The 12,768-nt window shown below is 51.6% G+C and overlaps 1 protein-coding gene across 1 annotated transcript; it reads right to left on the bottom strand.

Moving 5' to 3' along the window:
* Positions 1–186: 186 nt before the first annotated feature.
* FAM50A (family with sequence similarity 50 member A) lies at positions 187–12,623 on the bottom strand. Its single transcript, XM_085563854.1, has 13 exons — positions 12,354–12,623; positions 10,871–10,955; positions 8,778–8,877; positions 7,569–7,681; positions 6,534–6,616; positions 5,799–5,865; positions 4,498–4,559; positions 3,751–3,827; positions 3,113–3,167; positions 2,900–2,948; positions 2,420–2,490; positions 1,196–1,306; positions 187–307 (listed from the first exon to the last, which is right to left on the bottom strand). The coding sequence occupies exons 1-13, from the start codon at positions 12,462–12,464 to the stop codon at positions 299–301; spliced, it is 993 nt and encodes a 330-aa protein (XP_085419980.1). The 5' UTR covers positions 12,465–12,623; the 3' UTR covers positions 187–298.
* Between the last annotated feature and the right edge of the window lie 145 nt (positions 12,624–12,768).

The following is a 12,768-nucleotide window of genomic DNA, read 5'->3' as shown; positions in this document are numbered from 1 at the left end:
AAGCCACGCCCCTCAATGAAACCACGCCCATTCTCAATGAAGCCACGCCCCCTCCCAATAAAGCCATGCCTCTCAAAATCACGCCCTCTCAATAAAGCCACGCCCCCTCAATGAAGCCACGCCCTTCCCAATGAAGCCACGCCTCTCCCAATGAAGCCACGCCCCTCTCAATGAAGCCACGCCCCCTGCTCGGCCCGGATTGGTTTTTATTGGCGAGGGGCGGGGCCGGGGGAGAAGGGGGCGGGGCCTGCGCCGCCCCTCCCCCACCCCGGGCGGGTCCATCCGGGCGCCGGCGGCCTCAGCGGATCTGGGGGGAGGGGAGGGTGAGGCCACGCCCACATCCATGGCCACGCCCACATCCATGACCACGCCCACATCCATGGCCCCGCCCACATCCATGGCCACGCCCACATCCATGGCCACGCCCACATCCATGGCCACGCCCACATCCATGGCCACGCCCACCCCGAGCATTTCTTTTGTTTTTGGCTCCTCCCCCACCCATGGCCCCTCCCCTTTTTTGCCCCTCCCTTTTTAGGCCCTCCCCCTCCCTTGGCCCCTCCCATTTCCTTTGGCCCCTCCCCCACTGCTTACCCCGCCCCCTTTTGCCCCTCCCCCTCCCTTGGCCTCGCCCCCTCCCTTGACCCGCCCGGGGGTCCCGGGGGGGATTTTGGAGAGATTTTGGGACATTTTTGGAGGATTTTGGGGATATTTTTGGGTTATTTTTTGGATATTTCGTGGATGATTTTGGGGGTATTTTGGGGCTATTTTTGGGGATATTTTGTGTTTATTTTGGGAATATTTTTGGGGTATTTTGGGGTGATTTTTGGGATATTTTGGAAATACTTAGGGAATATTTTTGGGGATATTTTTGTGGCCCTTTTTAGGTTATTTTTTGGATATTTTTTGGATGATTTTGGGGATATTTTTGCAGCTATTTTGGGGATATTTTTGTGGCCATTTTTGGGTTATTTTTTGGATATTTTTTGTATGATTCTGGGGATATTTTGGGCAGTTTTGGGCCCCTGACCGTGTACTTGTCCCAGCGTTTCTCGGGGTCGAAGGGACATTTCGGGATTATTTTTGGGGATATTTTTGGGTTATGTTTTGGATGTTTTTTGGATATTTTGGGGATATTTTGGGGCTGTTTTTGGGATGATTTTGGGGATATTTTGGGCAGTTTTGGGCCCCTGACCGTGTACTTGTCCCAGCGTTTCTCGGGGTCGAAGGGCTCCCAGCGGCTGGCGGGGAAGATGTGTTTGTTCTTCTCGTACCACGAGCGCAGGACGACCTTCCCGGCGTGCGACTGTGACGTCATCGATGGCCGTGACGTCATCGACCGGCCGTGACGTCATCGATGGCCGTGACGTCATCGGTCATGGTGACATCATCGGCCAGGTGTGACATAATTGATTGGGGTGACAGCGTTGGTCAGAGGTGACATCATTGGTCGGCCATGACATCATCGATTGGCGTGATGTCATTGAATTGGGGTGACATCATCGGTCAGGGGTGACATCATCGGTCAGGAGTGATGTCATTGATTGTGGTGATGTCATTGGTCAGGGTGACATCGTTGATTGGAGTGATTTCATCGGTCAGAGGTGATGTCATTGGTCAGGAGTGATGTCATTGATCGGGGTGATGTCATTGGTCAGGGGTGACGTCATCAGTCAGAGGTTCTGTCATTGGTCAGGGTGACGTCATTGATTGGGGATTGACGTCATCGGTCAGGGGTGACGTCATCGGTCAGGAGTGATGTAATTGATCGTGGTGATGTCATTGGTCAGGGATGACGTCAGCGGTCAGGGGTGATGTCATTGGTCAGGAGGGATGTCATTGATTGGGGTGACGTCATTGGTCAGGGGTGACGTCATCGGTCAGGAGTGATGTCATTGGTCAGGAGTGATGTCATTGATCGGGGTGATGTCATTGGTCAAGGGTGATGTCATTGGTCAGGGGTGACGTCATCGGTCAAGACCGATGTAATTGGTCAGGGTGATGTCATTGATTGGGGATTGACGTCATCGGTCAGGAGTTGCGGCATTGGTCAGTAGTGATGTCATCAGCGGCCGTGACGTCATCGACCGGTTGTGACGTCATCGGTCAGCCCTGATGCCATTGGTCAGGGGTGACGTCATCAATTAGGAGTGATGTCATTGGTCGCTGCTGGTTTTTACTGGTCCGTACTGGTTTTTACTGGTCCGTACTGGTTTGTACTGGTCCGCACTGGTTTTTACTGGTCCGTACTGGTTTGTACTGGTCGTTACTGGTTTGTACTGGTCCGTACTGGTCCGTACTGGTCGTTACTGGTTTGTACTGGTCCGTACTGGTTTGTACTGGTCCGTACTGGTTTGTACTGGTCGTTACTGGTTTTTACTGGTCCGTACTGGTCGTTACTGGTTTTCGGGGCTCTCACCTCGTCCTTCTCCACGGTGGCGTCGCTGAGCAGCCGAACGTCCTCGTGCACGTCGAAGTTGAACAGGGGCCCTGGGGGAGGGGAGGGGCCGGGTGACGTCACCGTGACGTCACAGCCCCCTACGATGACGTCACAGCACCCCCACGATGACGTCACAACCCCCCCAATGACGTCACCACACCCACGATGACATCACAGCCCCCACGATGATGTCACCACACCCCAGGATGACATCACAGCCCCCACAAGGACGTCACAACCCCCCCCCCGTGACGTCAGAGCCCCAGTGATGACGTCACAGTCCTGCTGATGACGTCACCCCCAGTCGATGATGTCACTGCTGTATTGATTATGTCACACCCCCATTGATGACATCACACCCCCGTGATTACGTCACACCCCGTCGATGATGACATCACACCCTAGTCGATGATGTCACACCCCCAATGACGTCACAGCCCCGTCGATGACGTCACTCACCGCTCTTGCCGCGGGCCTTGGTGACGATGAAGTCGTAGAAGCTGTGGTGCTGCGGGGGAGGGGCACAGGTGGGGGAGGGGCACAAAATAGGGGGAGGGGCCCAGGGGTGGGGGAGGGGCCCAAGGGTCGGGGAGGGGCTCAGGTGGGGGAGGGGCTCAGGTGGGGGAGGGGTCAATGGGGAGGGGGAGGGGCTCAGGTGGGGGAGGGGCTCACGTGGGGGATGATCAGATCCTCCTTGATGTACATCAGCTGCTCCACCCCCGCCGAGCTGCCGGGGACCCCAAACGGACGAAAATCACCCCAAAAAATCACTCAAAAATAACCCAAAATCACCCCAAAATCACCCCATAGTACCCCAAAAATAACCCCAAAAATCACCCCCATAATAACCCAAAACACCCCAAAAATAACCCCAATATAACCCAAAAATACCCAAAAATACCCCCAAAAATCCCCCCCCAAAATAACCCAAAACATCCCAAAAATACCCCAAAAATCACCCCCAAAATTACCCAAAACACGCCAAAACCACCCCCAAAAATAACCCCAATATAACGCAAATATACCAAAAATAACCCAAAATCCACCCCAAAAATAAACCCCAAAATCACCCCAATATAACCCAAAAATCACCCCAAAAATCACCCAAAAATCACTGCAAAATACCCAAATTAACCCAAAAATCACCTCCAAAATATCCCCAAAATAACGCCAAAACATCCCAAAAATTACCAAAAATAACCCAAAAACCAGCCCCAAATACGCCAGAATCTACAAAAATTATCCCAAACCCACTCAAAATATCCCAGAATCACCCAAAAATCCCCAAATTCCCCCAAATTCCCCCTCACCGGAGCTCACTGAAATCCTTGCGCAGAATTTCCAGCGCTTTCTGCAGGAACTGCTGCATGGTGTTCCCCTTCTTCATCTGGGCCCAAAACCCCCCAAATTCACCCCAAAATTCACCCAAAATCAGGCCAAAGTTCACCCCAAATTCAGCCAAAATCAGCCAAAAATTCATCCCAAAATTCACCCCAAAATCAGTGCAAAATTCACCCCAAATCAGCCAAAAATTCACCCCAAAATTCATCCCAAAATCAGCCCAAAATTCACCCCAAAATCAGACCAAAATTAATCCCAAAATCAGCCTGAATTTTGACCCCAAAATCAGCCCAAAATTCACCCCAAATTCACCCAAAATCAGCCAAAAATTCATCCCAAAATTCACCGCAAAATCAGCCCAAAAATCATCCCAGAACTCAGGAAAATTCACCCCAAAATTCACCAGAAATTCACCCAAAATTCAGCCCAAAATCCGCCCAAAATCCACCCCAAAACCACCAGAAATTCACCCAAATTCACACCAAATTCACCCAAAATTCACCCCAAAATTCCCCCCAAATTCCCCTGGGAACCCCAAAATTCATCTGGGAGCCCCAACCCCCCCAAAATCCCTCTAAAACCCCCCTAAAAATCCCCCAAATCCCCCAAAAATGACCTCAAACCCCCTAAAAATCCCCCCAAAAATGCCCCAAACCCCCCAAAATTGCCCAAATCCCCCAAAATTGCCCCAAAATCGGCCCCAGCCCCTCCCCCACCTTGACGGTGCGCCGGTGCCCGGAGCCGTCCCAGTAGCTGAAGGTGATCTCGATCTCCTCGTCTGGGGAACAGGGGTCAGCCCCAAAATCAGCCAAAAAACACCCAAAACGGTCCCAAAATAACCCAAAAATCACCCCAAAAACTGCCCCAAAATACCCCCAAAAACTGCCCCAAGATCAGCCAAAAAACACCCAAAACGGTCCCAAAATAACCCAAAAATCACCCCAAAAACTGCCCCAAAATACCCCCCAAAACTGCCCCAAGATCAGCCAAAAAACACCCAAAACGGTCCCAAAATAACCCAAAAATCACCCCAAAAACTGCCCCAAAATACCCCCCAAAACTGCCCCAAAATCAGCCAAAAAACATCCAAAACAGTCCCAAAATAACCCAAAAATCACCCCAAAAACTGCCCCAAAATACCCCCAAAAACTGCCCCAAGATCAGCCAAAAAACACCCAAAACGGTCCCAAAATAACCCAAAAATCACCCCAAAAACTGCCCCAAAATACCCCCAAAAATCCCCAAAAACTGCCCTAAAAAATCCCCCAAAATCCCCAAAAACTGCCCCAAAATAACCCCAAAAACCCCCAGAAGCGGTCCCAAAATCAGCCAAAAAACACCCAAAATAACCCCAAAAACTGCCCCAAAATAACCCAAAAACGGCCCTAAAGTAACCCCAAAACCCCCCAAAAACGGTCCCAAAATCAGCCAAAAAACACCCAAAACAGTCCCAAAATAACCCAAAAATCATCCCAAAAACTGCCCCAAAATAACCCCAAAAACCCCCAAAAACTGCCCCAAAATAACCCAAAAACTGCCCCAAAATAACCCCCAAAAACCCCCAAAAACTGCCCCAAATATGGTCCCAAAATAACCCAAAAATAACCCCAAAACCTGCCCCAAAATCACCCAAATCCACCCATAAAACGGTGCCAAAAACTGACCCAAAAATGGTCCCAAAAACTGCCCCAAAATAACCCCAAAAACTGCCCCAAAATCACCCCAAAAACCCCCAAAAACTGCCCCAAAATAACCCAAAAACTGCTCCAAAATAACCCAAAAACTGCTCCAAAATAACCCCAAAATCCATCCCAAAAAGTCCCAAAAACTGCTCAAAATACACCCAAAAATTGCCCCAAAATCCTCCCCAAATCCCCCGAATTTAACCAAAATCTCCCCCAAAAGCCCAGAAATTCCCCCAAAAATGCCCCAAATTGAATCAAAATCTCCCCCAAATCCTCCCAAATTCCCTCCAAATCGCCCAAAATTGCCCAAAATCCCCCAAATTTGGGCTGACTTTTGATCTTCTCCTGCTTGGCCTCCCACTCCTGGCGCAGCTCCTCCCGCAGCCGGTTCTCCTCCTCCTGGGGGTCCAAAATTAGCCAAAATTACCCCAAATTACCCCAAAATGACCCCAAAATTGACTAAAACGACCCAAAATTAGCCAAAAACGACCCAAACTAGCCAAAAATGACCCAAAATTATCAAAAATTGACCCAAAATAGACAAAAATGACCCAAAATTGCCCAAAATAGCCCAAAATATCTAAGAATAACCCAAAATCCTCAAAAATTACCCAAAATAGCCAAAAATAGCCGAAAATCCCCAAAATAACCCTAAAATAGCCGAAAATATCCCAAAATAACAAAAACAACCCCAAAAATGCCAAAACTAGCCGAAAATATCCCAAAAATTGCCACAAATAGCCAAAAATAACCCTAAAATTTCCAAGAATAGCCCCAAATAGCCAAAATTGCAAAAAATAGCCCAAAATAGCCAAAAAAACACCCCAGAAGTTCCCCAAAATCCCCCCAAAATCCTCCAAATTTACAAAACCCCCCAAAATTCCCAAAAATGCCCCAAAAATCCCCCAAACACCCCGAAATTCCCAAAAATTCCCCAAAAATCCCCCCAAACACCCCAAAAATCCCCAAAAATTCCCAAAATATTCCCCAAAATTCCCCAAATATTCCCCAAAATTCCCCAAATATTCCCCAAAATTCCCCAAAATTCCCCAAATCCGGGTGCCCACCTCCCTCTCGCGGTCGGGCAGGAAGCTCGTGTCCACGTCGGGGTTTTTGCCCAATTTTCGCTTTTTTGGGGCTTTTTCGGGGGCTGGGGGAAAAAAATTTGGGGTGAAAAATTTGGGGAACCCCCCCAAAAATCCCAACCCCAACCCGGGAATCCCCAAATCCCCAAATTCCCCTAAAAATCCTCCAAAATTCCAAACTTCTCCCCAAAAATCCCCTCAAATATCCCCCAAAATTCCCCCTAAGAAGCCAAAAAAATCCCCCAAGAAACCCCAAAATTTTTCCCCCAAAAAACCAAAATCCCCCAAATTCACCCCAAAATTACCCCCAGAAATCCCACCTGGGACCCCAAAATCCCCCCAAAATCCAGCCTAAAAACCCCAAAAATCCACCAAAAAACCCCAAAATTCCCCCCAAAAAACTGCAAAATTTTTCCCAAGAAACCCCAAAAATCCCCAAATTTTTTCCAAAATCCCCCAAATTTTTCCCAAAAATCCCAAAATTCCCCCCAAAATCCCCTCTGGGATCCCCAAAAATGCCCCAAATCCCCCCAGAATCCCCTCAAATCTCTCCCAAAATTCCTCCTAAAAAGCCCAAAAATCCCCCCCAAAAACCCCAAAATTTTTCCCAAAAAAAACCAAAATCCCCCAAATTCACCCCAAAATCCCCAAAAATTCCCCAAATTCCTCCCCGAATCCCCTTGGGCACCCCCAAAAAACCCCAAAATCCCCGCAGAAACCCCTCAAATCTCCCCCAAAATCCCCCCAAATAGCCAAAAAATCCACCAAAAAACGCCAAAAATCCCCAAAAAAACCCCAAAATTTTTCCCCAAAAAAACCTCAAATCCCCCAAATTCACCCCAAAATCCCCAAATATTCCCCCCAAATATCCCCTCTGCGACCTCAAAACCTCCCCTAAAAAACCCAAAAATCCCCCCAAAAAATCCCAATTTTTTTCCCAAAATCCCCCAAATTTCACCCAAAATCCCCCAATTTTTTCCCAAAATCCCCCAATTTCAGCCCAAAATGGCGGCCGACCTTCGGGCTCCTCCTCCTCCTCCTCTTCGTCGCCGCCGAGGCTGAAGCTCAGGGAGCTGATCTTCCTCTGCGCCTCCTGCTTGCGCTGCCGCTCGCGCTGCCGCTCCAGCTTCCTGCGCAAACTGGGCTGAACTGGGAGCACTGGGACGGACTGGGGGGGACTGGGAGGGACTGGGAGGGAACTGGGGGGGACTGGGAGGGACTGGGAGGGGACTGGGAGGGACTGGGAGGGAACTGGGAGGGAACTGGGAGGGAATGGGGGGGACTGGGAGGGACTGGGAGGGGACTGGGAGGGACTGGGAGGGAACTGGGAGGGAACTGGGGGGGACTGGGGGGGACTGGGAGGGACTGGGAGGGAACTGGGAGGGAATGGGGGGGACTGGTTTATACTGGGAGGAACTGGGAGGGAATGGGGGGGACTGGGAGGGAACTGGGAGGGACTGGGGGGAACTGGGAGGGACTGGGGGGAACTGGGAGGGACTGGGATAAACTGGGAGGGACTGGGAGGGACTGGGAGGAACTGGGAATGGACTGGTTTGGACTGGGAGCACTGGGACAGACTGGGAATGGACTGGTTTGAACTGGTTTGGACTGGGAGCACTGGGAGGGAACTGGTTTATACTGGTTTGGACTGGGAGATTTCTGGGATGGCTTTTGGGGAATTTTTGGGGATTTTTTGGGGATATTTTGGGATATTTTGGGGTTTTTTGGGATATTTTGGGGATATTTTGGGATATTTTGGGATATTTCAGGGATATTTTGGGATATTTTGGGATATTTTGGGATATTTTGGGACATTTTGGGATATTTTGGGGTTTTTTGGGATATTTTGGGATATTTTGGGATATTTTGGGATATTTCGGCGTCTCTCACAGCTGCAGCTCCCGGCTCTGCTCTCTCTTGGGGGAGTTTGGGGATATTTTTGGGTTATTTTTAGGATATTTTGGGATGATTTTTCGGCAGATTTTGGGGATATTTTGGGCAGATTTTGAGATGATTTTTGGGGATATTTTTTGGATATTTTGGGGATAATTTTGGGCAAATTTTGGGGATATTTTGGGGTTTTTTGGGGTCTCTCACAGCTGCAGCTCCCAGCTCTGCTCTCTCTTGGGGGATTTTTTGGGTATTTTTTAGGTTATTTTTAGGATATTTTGGGGATATTTTGGGATGATTTTTGGGGACATTTTGGGGTTTTTTGGGGTCTCTCACAGCTGCAGCTCCCGGCTTTGCTCTCTCTTCGCCAGCTGCTTCTCGCGCTCCTTCACCAGCGCCTCCTGCTTGGCCTTCATGTCATTGAGGGTCACCAAGCCTGGGGACATTGGGGACATCAACGGGGACATCCATGGGGACAGTGCCACCACCCTGGGGACATCCATGGGGACATCCCCGAGTGTCCCCTGAACCTCCTGCTTGGCCTTCATGTCATTGAGGGTCACCAAGCCTGGGGACACCAATGGGGACACCAATGGGGACATTGGGACACCAATGGGGACAGCAATGGGGACAGTGCCACCACCATGGGGACAGCAATGGGGACAGTGCCACCACCATGGGGACATCAACAGGGACATCCCCGAGTGTCCCCTGAACCTCCTGCTTGGCCTTCATGTCATTGAGGGTCACCAAACCTGGGGACATCCATGGGGACATCAACGGGGACATCCATGGGGACATCCATGGGGACAGTGCCACCACCCTGGGGACATCAACGGGGACATTGGGGACAGCAATGGGGACAGTGCCACCACCCTGGGGACATCAACAGGGACATCGGGGACAGTGCCACCACCATGGGGACACCAATGGGGACAGTGCCACCACCATGGGGACATCAACGGGGACATCGGGGACATTGGGGACAGTGCCACCACCCTGGGGACATCCCCGAGTGTCCCCTGAACCTCCTGCTTGGCCTTCATGTCATTGAGGGTCACCAAGCCTGGGGACATCCATGGGGACACCAATGGGGACATTGGGACACCAATGGGGACAGCAATGGGGACAGTGCCACCACCATGGGGACAGCAATGGGGACAGTGCCACCACCATGGGGACATCAACAGGGACATCCCCGAGTGTCCCCTGAACCTCCTGCTTGGCCTTCATGTCATTGAGGGTCACCAAGCCTGGGGACATCCATGGGGACATTGGGGACACCAATGGGGATATTGGGGACACCAATGGGGACAGTGCCACCACCCTGGGGACATCCCCGAGTGTCCCCTGAACCTCCTGCTTGGCCTTCATGTCATTGAGGGTCACCAAACCTGGGGACACCAATGGGGACATCAACGGGGACATCCATGGGGACAGTGCCACCGCCATGGGAACATCCCTGGGGACAGTGCCACCACCCTGTGGACATCCATGGGGACATCAACGGGGACATCGGGGACAGTGCCACCACCCTGGGGACATCAACAGGGACATCAATGGGGACAGTGCCACCACCCTGGGGACATCAACGGGGACATCGGGGACATTGGGGACATCCATGGGGACATCCATGGGGACAGTGCCACCAACCCTGGGGACATCCCTGAGTGCCACAAGGCCCTGGGGACATCAACAGGGACATTGGGGACACCCATGGGGACAGTGCCACCACCCTGAGTGCCACCAGCCCTGGGGACGTCGGGGACATCCCTGAGTGTCACTCAAGGGGAGTTTGTGGTGGGATTTTGGGTGAGTTTTGGGTGAATTTTGGGATGAATTTGGGTGGATTTTGGGATGAATTTGGGTGGATTTTGGGGTGAAATTGGGGTGAATTTTGGGATGAATTTAAGGCGGATTTTGGGGTGAATTTGGGATAAATTTTAGGATAAATCTGCAGTGGTTTTGGGGTGAATTTGGGTGGATTTTGGGGTGAATTTGGGGTTACTTTGGGATGAATTTGGGGTGAATTTTGGTGATTTTGGGGAGAATTTGGGATGAATTTTGAGGTGATTTTGGGCTGATTGGGGAGTGATTTTTGGAAGATTTTGGGCTAATTTTTGGCAGTTCTTTTTGCTAATTTTTCGGGCAATTTTTTGGCTGATTTTTGTGATGATTTTTAGGGGTTTTTTTGGCTGATTTTTGGCTGGTTTTTAGGGGCTTTTTGGACCAATTTTTGTGCTGATTTTTGTGGTTTTTTGACTGATTTTTGCGCTGACTTTTTGCATTTTTTGGCTGATTTTTGTGCCAATTTTTGGGTTTTTCTGGCTGAATTTTGGCTGATTTCTGGGCCGATTTTTGGGCTGACTTTGGCCGATTTTGGGGCCGATTTTTGGGGTGATTTTGGGGGTTTTTGGGGCCCCCCTCACCCACGGTGCTGGATTTCAGCTCGGCCTCCACGGCGTCGTAGTGAGCCGAGAATTTCTTGTCGATGTTGGACTTGACAATGTTCTCCTGGGGGAGGGGCGGCCTCAGACCCCCAAAATCCCCCAAAATCCCCGAGACCCCAAAATCCCTGAGCCCCCCCCCCCAAAACCCCAAAAATCCCCCCAGGACCTCCCTGAAACCCCCAAAATCCCCCAAAACCTCCCCAAATTCTCCCCAAAATTCCCCAAATTCCCCCCAACATTTCCCAAATTCCCCTAAAACCCCCAAACCCCCCCAAATCCCCCAAATCTTCCACCAAAATCCCCCAAATCCCGCAAGTTCCCCCAAAACCCCCCAAATCCTCCCCCAAATTCCTTCCAAATCCCCCAATTCCCCCAATTCCCCCAAATTCCCCCCAAAAGCCCCCAAATTCCCCCAAAATTCCCCCAAACGCCCCAAATCCCCCAAAATCCCCCCCAAATCCCCTAAATCCCCCCCAAAATCCCCCAAATCCCGCAAATTCCCCCAAAACCCCCCAAATCTTCCCCCAAAATCCCCCAAATCCCCCAAATTCCCTCCAAATTCCCCCAAAATCCCCCAAAACCCCACAAATTCCCCAAAATTCCCCCTAATTCCTCCCAAATCCCCCAAATCCCCCCAAATCCCCCAAACCCCCCCAACCCCCCCCAAACCCCCCCAACTCCCCCAAATCCCCCAAAATCCTCCAAATCCCCCAAACCCCCCATAATTCCCAAATCCCTCCATAATCCCAAATCCCCAAATCCCCCCAAATCCCCCAAATTCCCCCAAATCCCCCATAATCCCCAATCCCCCCAATCCCCCCAGACCCCCCCAATCCCCCCATAATTCCCAAACCCCCCAAATCCCCCAAACTGCCCCCAAAACCCCCCAAATTCCTTCCAAATCCCCCAAATTACCCCAAAATCCCCCAAGTTCCTCCCCAAACCCCCAAATCCCCCAATCCCCCCCAAACCCCCCAAATTCCCCAAATTCCCCAAACCCCCCAATAATTCCCAAATCCCCCCAATCCCCCCCAGACCCCCCAAATTCCCCAAATTCCCCCATAATCCCAAATCCCCCCAAATCCCCAAATTCCCCCAAATCCTCCAAATCCCCCAAATTCCTCCCACATCCCCCCATAATTCCCGAACCCCCCAAATCCCCCAATCCCCCCAAACCCCCCCAATCCCCCCATAATCCCAAATCCCCCCAAATCCCCAAATTCCCCCAAATCCCCCCATCCCCCCAATCCCCCCATAATTCCCGAACCCCCCAAATCCCCCAAATCCCCCAATCCCCCCAATCCCCCCCAAACCCCCCAATCCCCCCATAATCCCAAATCCCCCCAAATCCCCCCAAATCCCCCATAATCCCCAATCTCCCCATAATCCCCAATCCCCCCCAATCCCCCCAGTCCCCCCCAAACCCCCCAATCCCCCCAATCCCCCCCAATCCCCCCGCCACCTCCTGGATGCGCTGCCTCAGTTGCTCCATGTGTTCGCGCTGCCGCTCCCGTTTCTTCATCAGCTGCAGCGCCCGGCCGGCCTCGCTGGCCGCGCCCTTGTACTGCGCCATCCTCGCCCTTTCTGGCCCTTTTTGGGGATTTTTGGGCCTTTTTGGGGATTTTTTAGGATTTTTCGGGTTTTGTTCGGGGCCTCGGCGGCGGCGCCCGGCGGAACCCGGAAGTGCGCGCGGCGCCGGAAGTGGCCACGCCCCCTCTGCGGTTCAGCCAATCAGGATCGAGAGAAGAGGAGCGCGCCGCGCTGCGGGTTTTGGCCACGCCCCCTCCTCGATCCAGCCAATCAGGAAAGAGGACGAGGAGCGAGCGGCGCTGGCGGTTTGGCCACGCCCCCTTTGGGTCCCGCCCCCTCCGCAAGGC

Source organism: Lonchura striata, chromosome 31 (assembly GCF_050655825.1).
Source record: "Lonchura striata isolate lonStrDom1 chromosome 31, ASM5065582v1, whole genome shotgun sequence".
NCBI lineage: Eukaryota > Metazoa > Chordata > Aves > Passeriformes > Estrildidae > Lonchura > Lonchura striata.
Note: the sequence above shows the minus strand (reverse complement) of the source record. Positions and strands in the feature narration are given on the sequence as shown.

Coding starts and splice junctions, on each gene's coding strand:
- FAM50A (XM_085563854.1), bottom strand. CDS start 12,464: ATGGCGCAGTACAAGGGCGCGGCCAGCGAGGCCGGCCGGGCGCTGCAG. Junction 5,866..6,533: donor TGCCCGACCGCGAGAGGGAG/GTGGGCACCCGG, acceptor TTGGACCCCCAG/GAGGAGGAGAACCGGCTGCG. Junction 3,828..4,497: donor GGCACCGGCGCACCGTCAAG/GTGGGGGAGGGG, acceptor TTTTGGGCCCAG/ATGAAGAAGGGGAACACCAT.